The sequence below is a fragment of the Monomorium pharaonis genome, chromosome 5 (assembly GCF_013373865.1).
Source record: "Monomorium pharaonis isolate MP-MQ-018 chromosome 5, ASM1337386v2, whole genome shotgun sequence".
NCBI classification, from domain to species: domain Eukaryota; kingdom Metazoa; phylum Arthropoda; class Insecta; order Hymenoptera; family Formicidae; genus Monomorium; species Monomorium pharaonis.
In genome coordinates this window covers 16,096,774-16,116,236 of record NC_050471.1, presented here as the reverse complement: position 1 = coordinate 16,116,236, position 19,463 = coordinate 16,096,774, and the positions used below count along the sequence as shown (strand labels likewise).

General features: G+C 35.1%; 1 protein-coding gene across 19 annotated transcripts in view; it reads right to left on the bottom strand.

Moving 5' to 3' along the window:
* Window positions 1–19,463, bottom strand: part of LOC105839109 (serine/threonine-protein phosphatase 2A regulatory subunit B'' subunit alpha) — a 310,192-nt gene that overhangs the window by 214,694 nt on the left and 76,035 nt on the right. For all 19 annotated transcript variants that reach the window (XR_004963295.1, XR_004963294.1, XR_004963290.1 and 16 more), the window contains 2 exons: window positions 11,378–11,472; window positions 1,619–1,748 (listed from right to left, as the gene is read on the bottom strand). Coding sequence is in view for 5 of the 19 variants with exons in the window: in XM_012685169.3 (XP_012540623.1) it covers window positions 1,619–1,748; window positions 11,378–11,472 (225 nt within the window). In the remaining 14 variants the exon portion in view is untranslated. The remainder of the gene's footprint in view (window positions 1–1,618; window positions 1,749–11,377; window positions 11,473–19,463) is intronic.

Here is a 19,463-nt window from a genome sequence, read left to right as displayed (position 1 = left end):
CAAAATTCAAAAATGGCGGATGCAATATGGCGCTTCAAAATTGTAAAAAATGTATTAATATCTATTAACCGAAGTCTCACCACCTTAGACTGACGAAAACAATTATGGAAGCTCTAGTATCAGGATGTACTTATTAATTTGACGATATAATCACATTACATTCAAATGTGGAATCGACGGATCCAAAATGGTAAAATTTCTTTCTTATTAACCATTTTAAATATATTAATTCTAATGTTAAATTTAGATTCAGAGATCTAAATAACTTCAAAATAATAATAATAAAATTCCGTCTATTTTTTGTAATTTTGATCCGCCATATTAGACCCGCCATTTTGAATTTTGTAAATCTAACATCATATTCGGATTCAGAGACCCAAAAAACATAAGGATACCAAGTTTCATAATAATCCGATGAACTTTTTTTTCAACACACTTTTGGCCCATATAGTAAAATTCTCTTACACAGCCAATGGGTTAAGTGTTTTTCGAGTTATAAGGCTTCAAATTTGCTTTGATTGGCTGAATCGTGTCCGGACCTTACCTTGATTGGCTGGATCATGTTCCTATCTTGCCTTGACTAATTAGATTCTTTAAAATAAGGCTATTGGAAATTGGAAATGAATTTTATACAAGATATTTTGTATTTTATGTCCAAATACTACAACTTTGGAGCCTTATAACTCGAAAATTACTTTATGAAAAATAACTCAACTATAGTGTTTTGGAGAATTCTCGAAATAAGCTACAAAAATATGTCATAAAAAATAGTAGGTTTCATTTAAAAAATTAAAGCTAACTTTCACATGACCTACAAATAACTATCCAAGGTCAAACCAATAGTACCATCTTATGACCCCCTCAAAACCATACAATTTTTATTTGAAACGTTTTTTTATATGTCGCTTAGTTTACAAGAAAATTGCCCGTACTCTTTAAAATTGGTCAGCCTGTATATGCGCATAAAAGATGCACCTCTCTCTTTCTTGTTCTTCATATAATTGAACCCTCAGAAATGATGTATAGCATAATAAGTAAAACGATCATTTTTTAACTCGTGTTTTTATCGCAAAAAGATATAGGTAATTCGGATATTCTTGTATACACATGTTCATGATCTTTTCTCGGTGTTACCGCAAAGCTTGCGATATTTAATTAAACAGGTAATTAGACACACTCATACATATATGAATAGATTCACCTATATATTAATATCTGCATATTCACTTAATGCATAACACGTTATTCCTTATTTAAATTCCGCTACAGTTAATTATACAGATCGCTGACACTATCTCCAAATACAACGTATTTCTCAAAGTTTTTAATAGTTTAAACTATCATATTTGAACTCAGTATTCTCAACTGTGAAGAAAAATTAAATCCCAAGGTTTCCTCTGTTCGGTAGAAAAAATCGCTCTTTTTCGACACCTTATTTGTAAGTTGTTCTATTTGTGCGTTTAAATAAATGTACAAAGACTCTTGAGATTTAAATAAAAAATGAAGAAAGATGAGAGGCGCGGTTAGCCTTTCATCTTTCTTCATTTTTTATTTAAATCTCAAGAGTCTTTAAACATTTATTTATTATTATTTCACTAAAAAATATATATATTCTAACCTTCGTGATAATATGAAATTGTGCACGAGAAACACAACAACTCGGTAAACTTTGAAAAGCCACAGTAATATTTGAAACAATTGTTTCTAATTGTGAAACAGGCAGCGGTTTCCCTCCTGGAAAATAAAATCTGCAACAAAAATAGCATTAATTTTAAATTAATAAAACAGAAAATTTATTGATTCATTAATCGTATTTGAACAAGGAATAAATATTTATAAACTTTTAGATATTGTATTTACATATTGTATTTTCAGACAAAGAATTTTTAAGAGAAGAATAAATAGATATCAAAAAAATTAACAATATTGAAATTATCGATTGATCAAATATAATCAATATTTATCAATTGTTGCAACAGTAGTGCTAGCAGCACTTGACAATCGTAACGTGAATAAAGATGTATAGAATGTATGTATGTACGTTTAACAGCATTTCCCTCCGTCACAAAACATATGATGCGTCGTGCCGCGAAGACGCGTTGCCGACGGAACGCGAACAGATTCACGCGCTCTCGGTGCCGGGACCGGTGGATCACGCTGCGAGCATACGGCCCGCTCTGGCGGCGCGCATGCGTCAATTAAAAACAGCAATTAATAGTAAACCGAATTAGATATCGCAAAAATGTCAAAAGGGGAGTGACCGTCCCCCTAGCCGAGTTCCCCCTAAGGCGCCTCGATTCCGGGTCGTCACTAATAATCGCGTAAATAGACTAATTAGCTTACTTTACTAATTGTCGCTTAGAGAGGGGGTAAGCTCACGCTCTCGCCGGCGCCGGTGCATTTGCAGTCGCGCGAGACGACTTGGGGCAGGGCAGCAAGGGCCGAACACCCTTAGTTAATTAATAAATGGATAAATGAATTCCGAACACAAGAAGGAACACGCTGTACCTCCATGGTACCGGAATCTCCTATCCTCAACTCCTTTATAAAAAAACTCAATTGAGGAATGCAAGCAATTAAAAGGAGTCGGCGATAGTTGCGCGCCTCGCAACTAAGAAATACGAATAAGAGGGCAAAATTTCATCTGGCGACCGTAAAATAAAAAACAATAATTAATAAGTTATCGAACTAAATGATAGGCGTTAGATGATTTATTGCTCCTCTTTCCGCGCTCTTCACTCCCGAACGCCCTAACTTGCGGGTATATAAGCCACGATTTTCGGGCGAAATTCGAGATTTTGCCTCCTTGTCTCGCGCCAAAAGGTCGTAAGACGTGTTCCGTACTGATTCTCATACTTATAAAATTTCGCGATTTCTCGTTCGAACTCTCTTTGATATACCGCCTCATGAGAAAATCAAGCTAAACGCGAATCAAACATTTTATTCGCATTCGCTTTGGCGTATACATTTGCCGAATAACAATAACGAACGTTCACGTTTGCTATTCGTTCGTTAAGTGTATACCTAGCTTTATCAGATCTACAGCCTTTTTTTCTGTCGCACACCTCCCGAAGGCGGCCATCCTACGGGCGCGAGCGAGTACAAACACGCGCGTGTATGTTCAGAAACGAACCGTAACCCCCAACAGTGTTAATAAAGACACAACAAAATTACTTTTTTAGAAGAAAGATATAAAAGTGCGCCAAGTATACGCGCGCAAAAAGTGCCTTCAAAAATCTATTGTTGTACAAAATAATTTTAATTTGCTACTGTAAATGTATAAAGTTTTAATAAAATAATCTTTTTCCCTCTAAAAAAAAAAATTATTTTCTCTACAAAGGTAATAATATGAAAAAAAGGCGTCAACTATAAAAATAAATGTTTATACAAAATAGAACATCTACTGTTACAAATAATTATTTGTACAAATATTACAAATAAATATTATAATACAAATAAATACTTTACGAGAAAACTTGGCGCCGCTAAACCGAATAATTTGCCATCTCTCTTTCTTTTTTTTGTGCATGCATCTAAATGTGCTTGTGCGTGCGTGCGTGCGTGCGTGCGTGCGTGCGTGCGTGCGTGCGTGTGTGTGTGTGTGTGTGTGTGTGTGTGTGTTTAGTATATAACTTCGTTTATAAGGAAGCAATTTTTAATATCTCAGTGTCTTATGTATGCGTACGTTCAAATATGTCTTCTCCCCCCCCTACCCCCCCCTCTCTCCCTCTCTCCCTCTCTCTCCCTCTCTCTCTCCCTCCCTCCCTCTCTCCCTCTCTCCCTCTCTCCCTCTCTCTCTCTCGCGTACGTGTGTAATGTTACGCATATATAATGCCATTGCGATTTCTAAATTTGTAAAAAAATGTAATTTTAAGTAATTATTATTTTATTATGTAAGTTTGTAACGAACCTCCCGTCCGCCGACACCACCCACCGCGCGCGGTCCGGCCGAACACCCGCCGGACCGCAAAAACGGATACCGGCCCGTCCTAATCGTCGCATAAAAAGCGTCGAGACAAATTATCGTCTCCGCTCCGCGTTTCTCCTCGCGCTCTCCCAACCTCCACGGGAGGGGAGCGAGTGCGGGGAAACCTGAAGATCCACGAGGATCCCCGATCCTCCACCCGAGCGGGTATAAAAAGCCGCTCCGGTGGAAGCTGCGACACTTCTCTCGCTCCGACCGTACGCTGGATTCCGATCCCGATCAGAGTACAATCTTGAGAAGCTTCCTGCGACCGATAAATAGGGTAGAGTCTGTCTTAACCGAGAGCTCTCGGAGCCGCTCGCATTCTAACTCCTAGTTCGTCTCCGTAGCAGAGGGTAGAGCGTACTCCGCTTTCGCCGAGAGTTCTCGGCTACGGACTTTCCTTAAAAACGCCCGATCACCCAACTCGAACACAACGGAGGTGGAGAGTTGTCCGTCTCCTTCGAAAGATCTCGAGATCGAGACCGGCATCTCCTCGATCGCTACATACGTCTCGAAATCCTCGCACGGCCAAACACCCCCCGCTTCACGCCGCGCACCGCGCATCACCGGACTCGAGACTCCAATAACACCGCTCACCGCGCCGCCCACCTCACCACGCCACGAAGCGCCGCTTCACGCATCAGGGCATTGCCCGCCGGCTCGTCGCCTCGCACCGCGACCATCACCGAACCATCTACACGATCGACAGCGAAAACAACTGTTTCGCCGAGCGACACACGATACACACGAACACACATACACTTTACCTGTAAATAGCTGTATATATCAAAGATCTTTAAATATATTATCTTATTTTATTTCTTATATCGAGTCCATTGTCTCAGGGACCCTTCCTACACCCAATCCCGGCGAGCTAGTCCGCGTAGGAAATACGGTCCGTCACAAGTTAAATTGTAAGAAAGCGATTTTGTATTAAAGCAAATTATTCGGTTTAGCGGCGCCAAGTTTTTGTAGTAATTGTATTAAAATATTTATTTGTAATATTTGTACAAATAATTATTTGTAAAAGTGAATGTTTTAGTTCGTATAAACATCAATTTTCATAGTTGGCGCATTTTCTTCATATCATTACTTTTGTAGAGAAAATGAACTTTTTGTTGTTTTTGGGGGAAAAGAAAATTTTATTAAAATTTCATACATTTGTAGTGCCAAATTAAAATTATTTTGTACAAAAATAGATTTTTAAGGGCGTTTCATGCGCGCGTATACTTGGCGTTTTTTTATACCTTTTTTAAAAAGATAATTTTGTTAATTAATACAAAACGAGAAAAATCAGTACTGTTTCAAAATGTTGTTATAATTGGTTAAGATATCGATCTCCTTGTAGTTTTGTCATTATTATTATTAAATATTAAAAGTATTTATTTACTTAAGCCAAACTCCGAAAAAAAACAGACAAATTATACAACGCAGACAGTTTCATACATCCTCAGTATAAACATTTAATTGGTTTTTCTCATATTACTCTACTTATCGACTTCTTCCAAAACACATAAAATTTTCAGATACATTAATCTCTTATAACAAAGCTTCTAGCTCATTTCTAAAAACACATTATTATTCTTGCCTGTAATGACGAGGGTGCATAACAGTTATTTTGTACGTATAAAATCTTTAAAACTTAATGCTAAGATTAAAGTCACGAGACTACTGCACAATAGTAATTTTCTAATTTTTATCATTCTTCACATGAAATTGTAATTACCCACCTTTTGTTATTGTCTATATTTTAATTCTAGAAAAGAATTTTCAATTCTATGAATTCACCTAAGAACAAAGCATATCCGAAAATAATTAGCGTCCAATCGGTAAAACAGACGACTCCAGCATCCCCTTAAGCCAAGCTCCGGAAGAGAAACAAACAATGTTTTTCAAAACAAATTTCATAAATTTATTTTTCTCAATATTGTAAAAATTACAATGTAAAATGACATTGTTCTATCGCACCTGCTGAAAGCATGCATGAAACCAATTAGATGTTTATACTGAGAATGTATAAAACTGTCTGCGTTGTACAATTTGTCTCTTTCTTTTTCGGAGCTTGGCTTAAGTAAATAAATATATTTAATATTTAACGATAATAATGACAAGGAGATCGATATCTTGACCAATTATAACAACATTCTAAAACAATATCGATTTTGTTAGAAATGTACATTTGTATTGTACTATAGTTGCGCACACAACACACATGACATATAATATAGAGCGCGCAAGGATGAGCGCGCGAGAGAAAATGTACAGTAGACACACACGACTCCGCTTCCCAGTGTGTATGTGAGAGTCGTATAACAAAGAGGCGCTGCGCAAATTAAGCTCGACTCACTCGTGCTACTGGCTTCCAACGAAGCCAGCCCACGGCGGGCTCGCTATATAGTTTTATAATAAACCATACTTAGTTAAGTTAAAGTCCTCTCTTTTATTACTCCATGCAATACCTAAATCCTAACATGGTAGCAGAGCGTGGTTCTGTTGGTTGGTTTGCTTGGGTAATTTAATTACTGTAAAAAGTGTTATACACGTGAGTCTCGCTAACAATAAATAAAGAAACGTTCGAGACTTGTATGGAAAAAGTCACGACGCCGAAGGATAAGCAAGAGGTAAAGTTCTAAACACAAAGGAACGTTCGAGATCAAAGAAAACGATATGGAGAAAAAAAAATCATGATACCGGTGTTTGATGAAGAGGACTACAATATGTGGAAGAAGAGAATTACGATGGTTCTAAAGAATGTGATAAAGTCATAACTAAAAAAAAGAACAGTTCAGACGAAGCAGACTGGGATAAAAATGATCTTAAAGCAATCAATCTGATTTATAGTGCCATATCCAACAAACAATTGAAATTTGTTTGTGAAGAAGCTACTGCTTTTGGGATAATAAAGAAATTAAACAAAATGTATTTGAAAGAGTCTACAGCATTGCAAATAGTGTGTCGAAACAAGTTGGAGAAAATGAAATTAGAAAAGTATAGTGATACAGCAACATTTTTTAGTGATTTTGAGAAATCAGTCAATGAATTAAGAAGCGCGGGTGCTAAAATAAATGAAAAAGAAAAATTGAATTACATGTTGAATATGTTGCCGAGCCAATACAGTTACATTGGCGATTTAATAGACACGTTAAAAGAAGAGGATCAAACAGCAGCATACGTAAAAAAAAATCCAGATAGCTGAAATGAAGAATAACGATCATGGTAAAAGAAAATCGAATCGCAGCAAAAAAGGATCAAAAAGGAAGCTGCAAGCGGAAGAGACAACTACACCAGCGGACGCGGTAACTTCCATCAGTAAGGAGCCAGCGCCAACGAATAGAGCAGCGCATGCTGCGACGGCACACGCGGCTCAGAGTAATTATAATCAGGTTAGGTTAAGTAATGAAATCCAATGGTTATTAGATAGCGGGTGTACTGACCATATAATTAATAATAAGAATTATTTCGAGAAAAGTATTTTGCTTAAACAGCCAGTCAATATTTATTTAGGGGATAATATAATAGATATATAAAAGCGACGAAAATCAGAAATGTAGTAAGTTATTTTGACGCATTTGGTAAACGAAATGAAGTAAATATGAGAAATGTCTTTTATGCTAAAGAAATGAATAATAATTTAGTTAGTTTTGGAAAATTAACAGATAAAAATACGATTATTTCAAAAGGAAATATTGCAAAAATTATAACTTAATAGCATTTTGCGGCTTTTCCACTTTTTTAGGCCAATATACCATACAATCAATAAAATTGCTTGAAGGAATTAGTTGCTGATTAAACCTTCTAGTTACTGGTCTAAAAATGAAACAGTAGACAGTATTAGAGGTTTCTAGTTTGAAAAAATACACTATTGTTCACCTTTCCCTTAAACAAAATTGTTCTTCTTTCCCTTAAATAAAATTTGACTAATAGAACAATAGTAAAAAGAAAAAAGATCCGTGTCCCAAGTATTTACCTTCCTTTTTCTAGGTCTCACAAAATCAAAAAAATTTCATCGCACACTCTGTCCAGTATTTCAATGTCAAATTAATCAAAAAATTTTTTTATATTAAGGTTTTTTAATCCTTAAAGAAATGCTAAAGAGCCCGTCAAACTTAGAGTCAATAATGTAGAGTCATTCGTGCATATTATTAATAAGATTTCGTATGTATTTCTTTCATAGATTTGGAAATTTTTTGCAGAATTAAGTACACGTATTAATATCAGCGTATGAATTGGTCTTTACACCGAAAATGCAACAAACTTTTTCAGATTGCTCTTTTTATTAATCTGTATCTACAATTATAAAAAGTTCATGAAACTAATCTTTTCTAGGCTTTTAATCTTAGTTCGAATTGCACGATAATGTTCGTATGTTATCTCTAGAGAAATAAAATTTCATTTTGTACATATAATATATATGTGTATCGTACATTTTGTATACTAAGCAAATATTGTCATTAAGTGACATTCTACGTACCAAAAATAATTTTTTCTTTTTTGATACGAATTCGACCTTTTTTCCTTTAGATTATGGTGCGTACTTTAATTCTGTAAAAAAGTTTTACAATTCCATAAAACCAATTAAAATACTAATTTCTTTTAAAAAATGTCGATAAAACAGACGACTTTAAGATCTCGTTAATAATATTACTTTTTATATATATCCATGAAAGTTTATCATATGTAATGCATTAACATTTTAAAAAATTCTTCGTCTAAAAATACAACTTGCAGATTTCAAAATTATATAATCAAAATTACTTATACAGGGTGTCCCAAATATGGTGTGCAATATTTCGTGGAAAGATAGACGGGATCGAGATGAACATAAAAATCCAATATAGTCTTGGTTAAGTCTATCAATAATCAAGATATAAATTTTTTAATTTATGCGAATGAGAGCGCGCCTTGCGCGCCGAAAGAAGGGCTCGAGCCGCTCGAGCCATAGCACGGCCTACTGTCTCAAGCATTGGCTGCCGGCGGCGGCGGGGGGAAGAAGGAGAAGCGTGGCGTCGCGTCGTCGCCGTTCCCACGTCTCGCCGCACCGCGTCTAAGCTCGCGTCGATGGCTGCTACGCATACTCGCAATTACATGACGAGATTATGAATTATTAATAAAAATAGGACAAATTTAAATCATAATAAACTTCTGTAAATAAGAAAGTCGAAAGAGAGAAAGCGATGGAAACGTATGAAACCTGCAAATAATATAATATTTGCCGCATCAAATTCTCTTATCGTTTTTTATGGAATATTAAATTAACGAAGATTTATCACGATTGATTCTTTATACATTCTCCTTTCGTAACCATCTTATTAGAAAATTACAAAATGCACAAAATACTATCCCTAATATACACTCTTTGTAAAATAACACGATAGAAAAATATTCACGTTTGATCTAAGGACTTCAGGATAAATTATTCGATGCGACTTCTACGGTAACTATAGGTAATTAGAGATCAATGTTATGTCAAGTATCGTTAGTATGGTTAACTACAAAGGATTTTCTCTTGTATATGATAGAGAACGTCGAGTTTCTTCTATCGTTAATACATTATAAGTCACTGAAAATCTGTCGTAATTAATAATGCAATTAAAGGTAGAAGGAACTATAAGTTTTCTATGGTTATAAAAGAAAATCCTTCGTTGTGTTAACAATACACGATATTGAACATTAATTTTTAAGCATAATTATCGTAGCATCGCGCCTAAGCTGTCGTGAAATTGTTACATCAAGAGGCAATATTTTTATGTGTTATTACAAAGAGTGTAACATACTATGGTATTTCGCGCATTTTAGTATGACACCTCTCCCCCCCCCCCTCTCTCTCTCTCTCTCTCTCTCTCTCTCTCTCTCTCTCCCTCTCAAGTACTACGTAGTACACAAATACAATAAATATTACCACGTTTAACAACATCTTTAGTTTGTATTATTCTACTTTCATTATGTGTAATTTGAATAAAATTTTAACAATTATCATTTCTTTATATTTTTAGTGTTAAACACGATCGAAGAAAAAAATTATCAAAAATTATCACTAAAACTGCGATAAATAATCAGCACGATACTTTCTCTTTGAGTGTCGTATCGTGTTTAATGATAAAAGTGTTTAAAAATAGTAATCTTGTTAAAAAAATTTTATATGACATTTAATGAAACTCTAATAATATTAAAAATTATATACAAATAGTATATAAATATGCTTAAAAATTAATGTTCAATATCGTGTATTGTTAACACAACGAAGGATTTTCTTTTATAACCATAAAAAACTTATAGTTCCTTCTACCTTTAATTGCATTATTAATTACGACAGATTTTCAGTGACTTATAATGTATTAACGATAGAAGAAACTCGAAGTTCTCTATCATATACAAGAGAAAATCCTTTGTAGTTAACCATACTAACGATACTTGACATAACATTGATCTCTAATTACCTATAGTTACCGTAGAAGTCGCATCGAATAATTTATCCTGAAGTCCTTAGATTAAACGTGAATATTTTTCTATCGTGTTATTTTACAAAGAGTGTATATTAGGGATAGTATTTTGTGCATTTTGTAATTTTCTAATAAGATGATTACGAAAGGAGAATGTATAAAGAATCAATCGTGATAAATCTTCGTTAATTTAATATTCCATAAAAAACGATAAGAGAATTTGATGCGGCAAATATTATATTATTTGCAGGTTTCATACGTTTCCATCGCTTTCTCTCTTTCGACTTTCTTATTTGCAGAAGTTTATTATGATTTAAATTTGTCCTATTTTTATTAATAATTCATAATCTCGTCATGTAATTGCGAGTATGCGTAGCAGCCATCGACGCGAGCTTAGACGCGGTGCGGCGAGACGTGGGAACAGCGACGACGCGACGCCACGCTTCTCCTTCTTCCCCCCGCCGCCGCCGGCAGCCAATGCTTGAAACAGTAGGCCGTGCTATGGCTCGAGCGGCTCGAGCCCTTCTTTCGGCGCGCAAGGCGCGCTCTCATTCGCATAAATTAAAAAATTTATATCTTGATTATTGATAGACCTAACCAAGACTATATTGGATTTTTATGTTCATCTCGATCCCGTCTATCTTTCCATGAAGTATTGCACACCAGATTTGGGACACCCTGTATATACAAAATATATACATAATTTCAATTTAATCTTATTCATTTTTCTATCGCCAAAATTAATCTACTTACGACTTCCAAATAATTTAATGAATTCAATAATTCTAATCATTAGTTAACAATAAAATATAAAATTTTTCAAGTTTATTTCTTATTATTGATAATAAAATATTTACATATAAAAATAAAACTTTTTATATAACATATTTACTACAGACGCATGCATTTTTATATTTTTAAATAAAATTTTATTAAAAATTTTAATTTTTTTTTAAATTAAAATACAAACCTCGGTATATGAACATTTCTATTAGCTTTCACCTGCCTTTGTAAAGTTGTATGCAATGGCAAACTTTTCTGCTGTGTTTTCTCTTTCGAATAAGTCTAGAAGAAAAAATGCAAATTAAATTTTTAATAAAATTTCTAAAAAAGCTTGTTTAAAAAAATTAATTAAAAGTCTACTTATGATAATGTATTGCAATAATGTATCTTCAGCCGTAAATAATGTAATGAAAGCGCAACAAATTCTTCTTTTTAATATGTATATTTTGCAAGTTAGTTGTAAATCATGGGAATCAATCAAGGAAACGCTAAACATTACGAGGCATAAGAAAATTGACGAATATAAAAAAGTAATCACTGCATTGTCGCACATTGCAACATTGAGGATTACATCACATTCGTTACACGGCTGCTCTCACGCAGTTCGTGTGGCCGATAACACAGACACACAAAAAAAAGTGGTTGGTCCAGCGGACCAGACTAATCAATCCTTATGTATTTTGATCCGCTGAATCCAAATCCAAGGTCAGAATTGCTAAATTGGCTCATTTTTTCTTAACCTCAAAAAAAAAACACCTTGTAAAAGCAATTTGGATCACAAATGTATAATCCGAAGCGTGCAGACTTGCGTAATCACATTACCCAAGGAAAATTCAATACGTATGACAAGTCTAAGCTTCTATGAATGAATAGCCTAGAAAATTCAATCCCCTTTTCTATTATATATAACTCTTCTATTCTCGAAGGTTCTGTGAAATGGCTTTCTCTTACGTTTCTTCCCTTTTTACAGAGACATCTCGTTTGAGCGTCCAGCAAAAATCAGCCATCATGTTCACATCCTACTTGCCTTGATATCGATGCTCCATCTCCTTGATGTCCTGATGAAATTTTTCTCCCTGTTCTTCACTATAATCACCTAGATTTTCTGGGAAGTAGTCGATATACAAATCCAAGAAATGCAACTTAAGATTTATTAAGTAACCTAATTTTCTATAGTTTTTTCTCCATCATTTCCGCCACCCTTTTTCTGTAATCTTGACCTCTGTGGTTTCCTAAAAAAATTTTTGTAACACCTTTGAAACTCAGCCATGCTGCTCTTTTGTCTTTATTCATTTTGGCGACAAAATTGTTGTCTCTTAACATTTTACGTATTTGAGATCCATCGAAAATTCCTCCCTGCAATTTCGCATCAGAGATGTTGGAAAATTTTTCTTGTAAATACTGATAGCATTCATCTTTTTTATTCAAAGCTTTTACCCATTGTTTTATGAGTCCTAATTTGATATAAAGAAATGGAAGAAGAACTTTTGAAGGCTCAATTAACGTTCATTTATGATGTTTTTAGATCCAGATTGCAGAGACGTTCTTGTCGGCCATTCTTTTCTTATGTAATGGATCGTTCGATCTCTATTATCCCATATAAATAAGAAGCATGAATTTTTTGTGTTACCTGATTGTTGACCCAATAATATGGAGAGAATTTTCAAATCCCCACAAGTTTACCATCTATGTTCTGTGTATTTAATTTCTTCAAGAACTGTTTTCAGGTGTGTGTACTCTTCTTTTATCATTACCGAATGCGCTACAGAAATGGAGGCATATACATTAGTATTGTGCAGCAACACTGTTTTCAAGCTTCTCTTAGAATAATCGATAAATAGTCTCCAGTCATCAGACTTGTAACATCCAGGTTTCAGTTTGTTCATTAATCCGATATCATCGTGACAACCGACTAATGAATGTTCTTCATCTGCAGAGAAATATTGCCGATATTCTCTTTCTCTGTCACGATAAGAGATTTTCACATTTTGCGCCTCCCTAGCGTTATGTTTCAACCAGGACGCCAGAAACTCTGCTTCATCCTTGAGCACACCCAAATCTCGAACGAGATCGTTTACCTTCTCTTGTGTTATTTTTCTTGGCTTTTTTGAAATATTATACGGAATATAGTCACTATAAAGACTAGAACAAGGAAACCGAACTAAGCCTGATTTCACCTCCAAAAGTGAAGCAAAAATCTGTTAGAAATGTAGTATCAAATGATGGCGCTGGCGACAATGATTTACCGGAAACAACATGGAGTATAACGACAAGCATTTGACAATAAATGCAAATTTGTAATAAAAATCTTAGCAATTTAACATTTAGAGTACTTATCTCAGTTTTCTTATACCAATACAACAACTGCGTACAGCCTAACACTACTAGCACGGCTGAATACGATAAACTTAAACTAGACAATTGTATCTAGAGTTGGAATATATTCCGGTGTATCCCGGTGTATCAGCATCGTCAGTGCCACCATTTGATACATTTCTAACAGATTTTCTCACTCAAAACCACAGAGATCGGTCTCCTGGTTCTAGTCTTCATAATAGTCACCATCAGTTGATTTACTTTCACTCTCAGTCTTGCTCTCAGTTTCACTCTCAGATTCTTCCAAACTTCCATCAATTTCCATTCGATTGAGTTCAGAAGTAATACTTGTATCCATGACTTCATCGTTTGTTTCGTAGGATGCTGATACATATATAGATTTCGTTAAACTCGAAACATTAGCGTAGCATAATGTCGATTTTTTAGTTCATTCAGACTTGTCATACAGAAATAGCAATTTTCTCTAGTCATCAGGTTCTTCCATATGGTAGGTACTCTCATTCTCAGTTTTGTCTAGTTCTTTTCACAATTTCGCAACATTTTATAACAAGAACTACATATTTTCTTGGGGACCCAACCGGATTCTTGGTCCGCGATTTCGATACAGAAGGAATTTTTGTAGAGATCTTAGATTTTATCATTAATGTTTCTCTGGTTTTGTGGTATCTCATATCGGAGATTAGAAAAAAATGAGCCAATTTAGCAATTCTGACCTTGGATTTGGATTCAGCGGATCAAAATACATAAAGATTGACTAGTCTGAGTGAGTCCCAGATGCGCACAGTAATAAACGGACACAGCAAGCTGAGTGAAACGGACACAGTAACAAACGGACACAGACTAAACGGACACAGACCAAACGGACCCAGACCAAACGGACACAGCAATAAACGGACACAGTGCGAAACGGACACAGTAACAAACGGACACAATAACAAACGGACACAGACCAAATGCGCACAGAGCAAAACGGACACAGTGCGAAACGGACACAGATCAAATGCGCACAGAGCGAAACGGACACAGACTAAATGCGCACACTGCACATGCGCACGGACCAAATGCACACACGGAAAGTCGCAAACCCATGTGATGCAGTGAATGCTTTGCACGCACGCACGCACGCGCACACACACACACACACACACACACACACACACAAAAGGGGGTGCAACGGGGGCCTTCGGCCCCCCTCCCGCACCCACCCCGTCCAAGTCGCTAACCTATGTGGACTTTACTCTGCTTGCAATGTACATGGATTGCATTTGGTCCGTGCGCACGTGCAGTGTGCGCATTTGGTCTGTGTCCGTTTCGCTTTGTGCGCATTTGGTCTGTGTCCGTTTCGCTCTGTGCGCATTTGGTCTGTGTCCGTTTGTTACTGTGTCCATTTGTTACTGTATCCGTTTATTACTGTGTCCGTTTGGTCTGTGTCCGTTTGTTACTGTGTCCGTTTCACTCAGCTTGCTGTGTCCGTTTATTACTGTGCGCATCTGGGACGCTCTCACTAGTGTAGTCCACCAAACCAACATTGAAAAAAAATTTTTTTGAGGTTGAGAAATACGAGCTAACTTTGCAATTCTGATCTTGAATTCGGATTCAGCGGGTCAAAATACGTAAAAATTGACTAATCTGGTCCGCCGAATCAACCACTTTATTTGTGTGCCTGTGTAACAATTATAACCAATAGTAATAAGCTCAAGATTTAGTCACTTCAGATGTGTGATGAAAATATATAATAAAAATTTTGACTTTTAATGATAAACTTTTTATGAAACATTTGTAATAAAAAATTTTCAAGTAAAATCTTAAAAACTTCAATGTTTAAAAAATTATTATATATATATATATATATAATAAAATAATTTTAACATTTAAAAAATATTTTAAAAATATTTCAAACATATCAATAAATTTTAATCGTCTGTAACGGTCAAACATCGGATCTTAGTGATAGATATGATTTTTTCTCTATTAAATTTAATTTTCTTTAGCTTTTATTTTAAACTACATCAAAATTCAGCTTATTAACTTCATCTTAAGTCTGACGAATCCTGGCGCGCAGTTTAAAATAAAAGCTAAAGAAAATTAAATTTAATAAAAAAAAATCATATCCATCACTAAGATCCGATGTTTGTCGTTTGACCGTTATAAGCGATTTATAACTCATTGATATGTTTAACATATTACGGTCCGTTAAAAGTAATGTATTAATATTGTTAAAGATATTTTGACTCTTGACGACGCGACGCTACGAAGTGCCGAGCCGCACGTTACATCCCCCCGTCTTCCCTTTCTCACTCCCTCCCCCCCCTCTCTCTCTCTCTCTCTCTCTCTCTCTCGTGCAAGCGCGCTCTCGAACGTAACACTCTACAATACATAAGTTACAAGTTGTCAAAATTAAAAGCCTACAAGCTTGTTGAGTTTTTTTTCATCAAAAACAAAAAATTTTTGTCGCAAATATTTGATTAAGACCTTGAATCAACTGCAAATAAAATAATAAATTTGGCTTACAATGGCTTATGCAGCAAAAATAATTTTTTCATTGCAGTTTTAAATAAATAGATCTAAACAAACTTTTACATAAATATTTATTAGAGTTTTGTTATGTTAAAAATTTAATTCATAATGCTTCTTCAAAGGACCCCGCACCATTCTCAAAAAATTTTTTTCTGCGGATTTGGCTAATTTTTGGATATGTTGTGGTTTTCAATCTGAACAAATGTCTCAATGCAGAACTTGATCCTATGAGCCGTTTCCGCTATACAAGCCTTGGAAAGTCCAAATTTGATATGTAAAGGTATAGACTTTTCGACTCGATATATGTGACCCCTCGGTCGTGTGTGTATGCGTGCGTGCGTGCGTGCGTGCGTGCGTGCGTGCGTGCGTGCGTGCGTGCGTGCGTGTGTGTGTGTGTGTGTGTGTGTGGCCACGGTTACAAATGTACGGTAGAAATGTACGGTGTACAACTTTGCGGTGTACAACTATGCAATGTACAACTATACGGTGTACAACTTTACGATGTAGAAATGTACATTATTTTGTGTCCATCTGCACTGTGTCCAATTGTACTGGGTCTAAGTGAAGACCTTCGGCCTCCCTTTTCCGCACCCACCTCGCCGGTAGGGGTGTCCTAAACCGAAGAATACAGAAATGTACGGTGTACAACTTTGCGGTGTCCTAATAAATAGTGTTCATTTGAACCGTGTACATTATTTTATGTCTATTCGCAACGTGTCCAAGTGAGCCACTCCCCGCACGCACGCACGCACGCAAACACTAAACCGAGGGAATCTCATATATCGAGTCGAAAAGCCTATACCATTGCATGTCATTTGGACCTTCCAGGCAGCAATTGCAGATTACGCATAGGAAGGGAATAAAGACTAAGAGCAAGGACCAATCATATTAAAGAATAAGTGAGTGCTCAGTATATGACTGGTTCTTGCCCTTAGTTCTTTATCCCCTCCCCATACACCGTATACTACCGATGCTGGAATCTGCGATCCTTGCTTCCAGGGTTTGTAGAGCGGAACCCGCTCATAGGATTGAATTGTGTATTGAGACATTTGTTCAGAATAACGAGAACTACAACATATCCAAAAATTAACCAAATCCGCAGAAAGAAATTTTCCCTTAAGAATGGTGCGGGGTCCTTTGCAAATATTAAATCTCGTATAGTATGCAAAAATAAAAATAGATAAATATTTTAAGTCTATGGGAATTCAAAATCTGTATCTTAACTGGTACTTTATTTTTAGACCAATGTTAAATGTATTAAACTATCGTCAAGTGCTGCGCACAAACAGAAGACTCGCACCGAATATTTACGATTAAAAACAATCTCAATTTATTAGAAATCGAGAGAAAAATCATGGAGTTTTCCCCCGTTCCAGAATCCGGTCGCCGGTTTGTCGAATATAAAAGAGGGATGATCAGAAAAGCTGTCTTTTTGCTGCAAACTAGCACTGAGACCATTTCGACATAAGCTCGCTTCCTGCGCTCGACTATGACCGGCAAAGGAATCTAAAAATTCTCGGCCTTAGTCAGATACTTTTCAACTGCCAGTTTCCGAGCAACTCTTGACTTCGGCTCCGCGACTAAAGAGATGAGGAGATTTCTGCCTCGGCTAGCTGACCGCAACTAAATTCGATATCACTCAACACACCGATAAAAGTGAGATTTTCCCGCCTCGGTCCGGGCTGTCCACCTCGGTCTGCCCGACTGGTTAAGCTGTCATATCACACGTCCCATGTAATTTTGTATTTATTGTTTTTAATATACAATTATAAAATACGTATAAAATTTGAAAGTACTATAAAGTGTGAAGTTATATTATTTATTGTAACAATGGCAAGTAAAAATTTTTTTTTTCTTATATGTTGAATAACTGTAGAGTACTTACTTCATAAACACTGACAACGTTTTGTTTTGGAATACGGCTGATTCTTTTCTTTTTCTAAGCTCCTTAAGAATAAAATAATCAACAGTTTATTAAAATAAATATATTGCAGCTTACAGTGAAATATTACGTTTACATTATGGAAATATGTAAACAATGTGCTTCAAAGCTTTTACAGATTTTTTTACTGTGTATCTGTATCATTTACTTCTGGTTTATTTTACATAAACACTTCTATAGACAATAACATAGGCTTATATTCTTCAATAGTTTTCTGGATGACAATCTGTCAAATCCCAGTGAACACATTTTATGCGGCAATATAATATGGAAGTTACATGTAATTTAACATTGTTATTCTTGTGATATGTAGGTGCTATATGACATGGAAATAACCTGTTACGTAATATTTGTTATACGCATGTGATCTAGCTGTTATACATCGTTTTGGCGTTACAGTTATTCAACAAAAATTGTATAATCGTAACATAACACGTTCGTATCAATGTTATTACGGAACGATGCGTCGTAGTTGACTCAGAAATCAGACATAACATATCCTGAATGACAGATCTATTTAATAATAATAAAAATTATTATAAAGATAATGTTTTCAAAAATAACGGTTTGTCTACAATTACTGCAAACAAAAAATGCACAAAATCTAAATTCATCATGTGCTGAACAAAAACAGAATAATAAATGTATAGTATTCAATTTTTCTTAGAATTATGATCTATATAGTTAACCATCTAATTAATCATTTGAACGCTTCAAAGATTAGTGCTAAATAGATCGCAATTTCCATCAAATTATTAAGGTTATGGAAAAAGATAAATTTAACAATGAAATTAATAAGTAAATAAATTAATGCTATTTATTTTTAATGTTTTGCAAAATTTAATTGCTTTTATAAAAAATAATATAGTCGCGTCAGTTTACATATAGGTACATGTAGACAATAACAAGTACCCATATCGATGAGTCAAATTGGCGTAGCAGGTAGAGTACAAGGTTCGTTATCCTAAGGTCCCGGGTTCAAACCTAGCAGCAGCAAGAATAAAATAAAAAATAACATAACTTAAATTTAATTAATTAATAAAAATTTATCCTAAATTTAGTATGTGCTGTTGATAAAAATAATTTTTAAAAAATGAAATTTTTATTTATTTTTTTTTTTTGTAACTGTTGTGTGATGGTTAGATAACATGTAATTATAACATGTTATATTGCTGAGGAAATTGTAACTTACATGTAAGTTACGTGTAATTTCAGAGTAATGTAACCTGTTATATTCGGTTACATTGCTGTTACATTGCTACTGTATTACTGTGTTCACTGGGATGCTTCTGCAATCACAAGCGATTGTTCGATTTTACTATATTTTTAATTAGAAAGTCCATTGAAAGGCATCCTTAATATAAAACTGAATGACAATCCATCAATTTCTGTCAATGCAGCCAAGGATATGTATAAAAAAATACAGAAGTTAACATCATTATCATTAGTTACAAACTTACTATACCATAATAAAAGT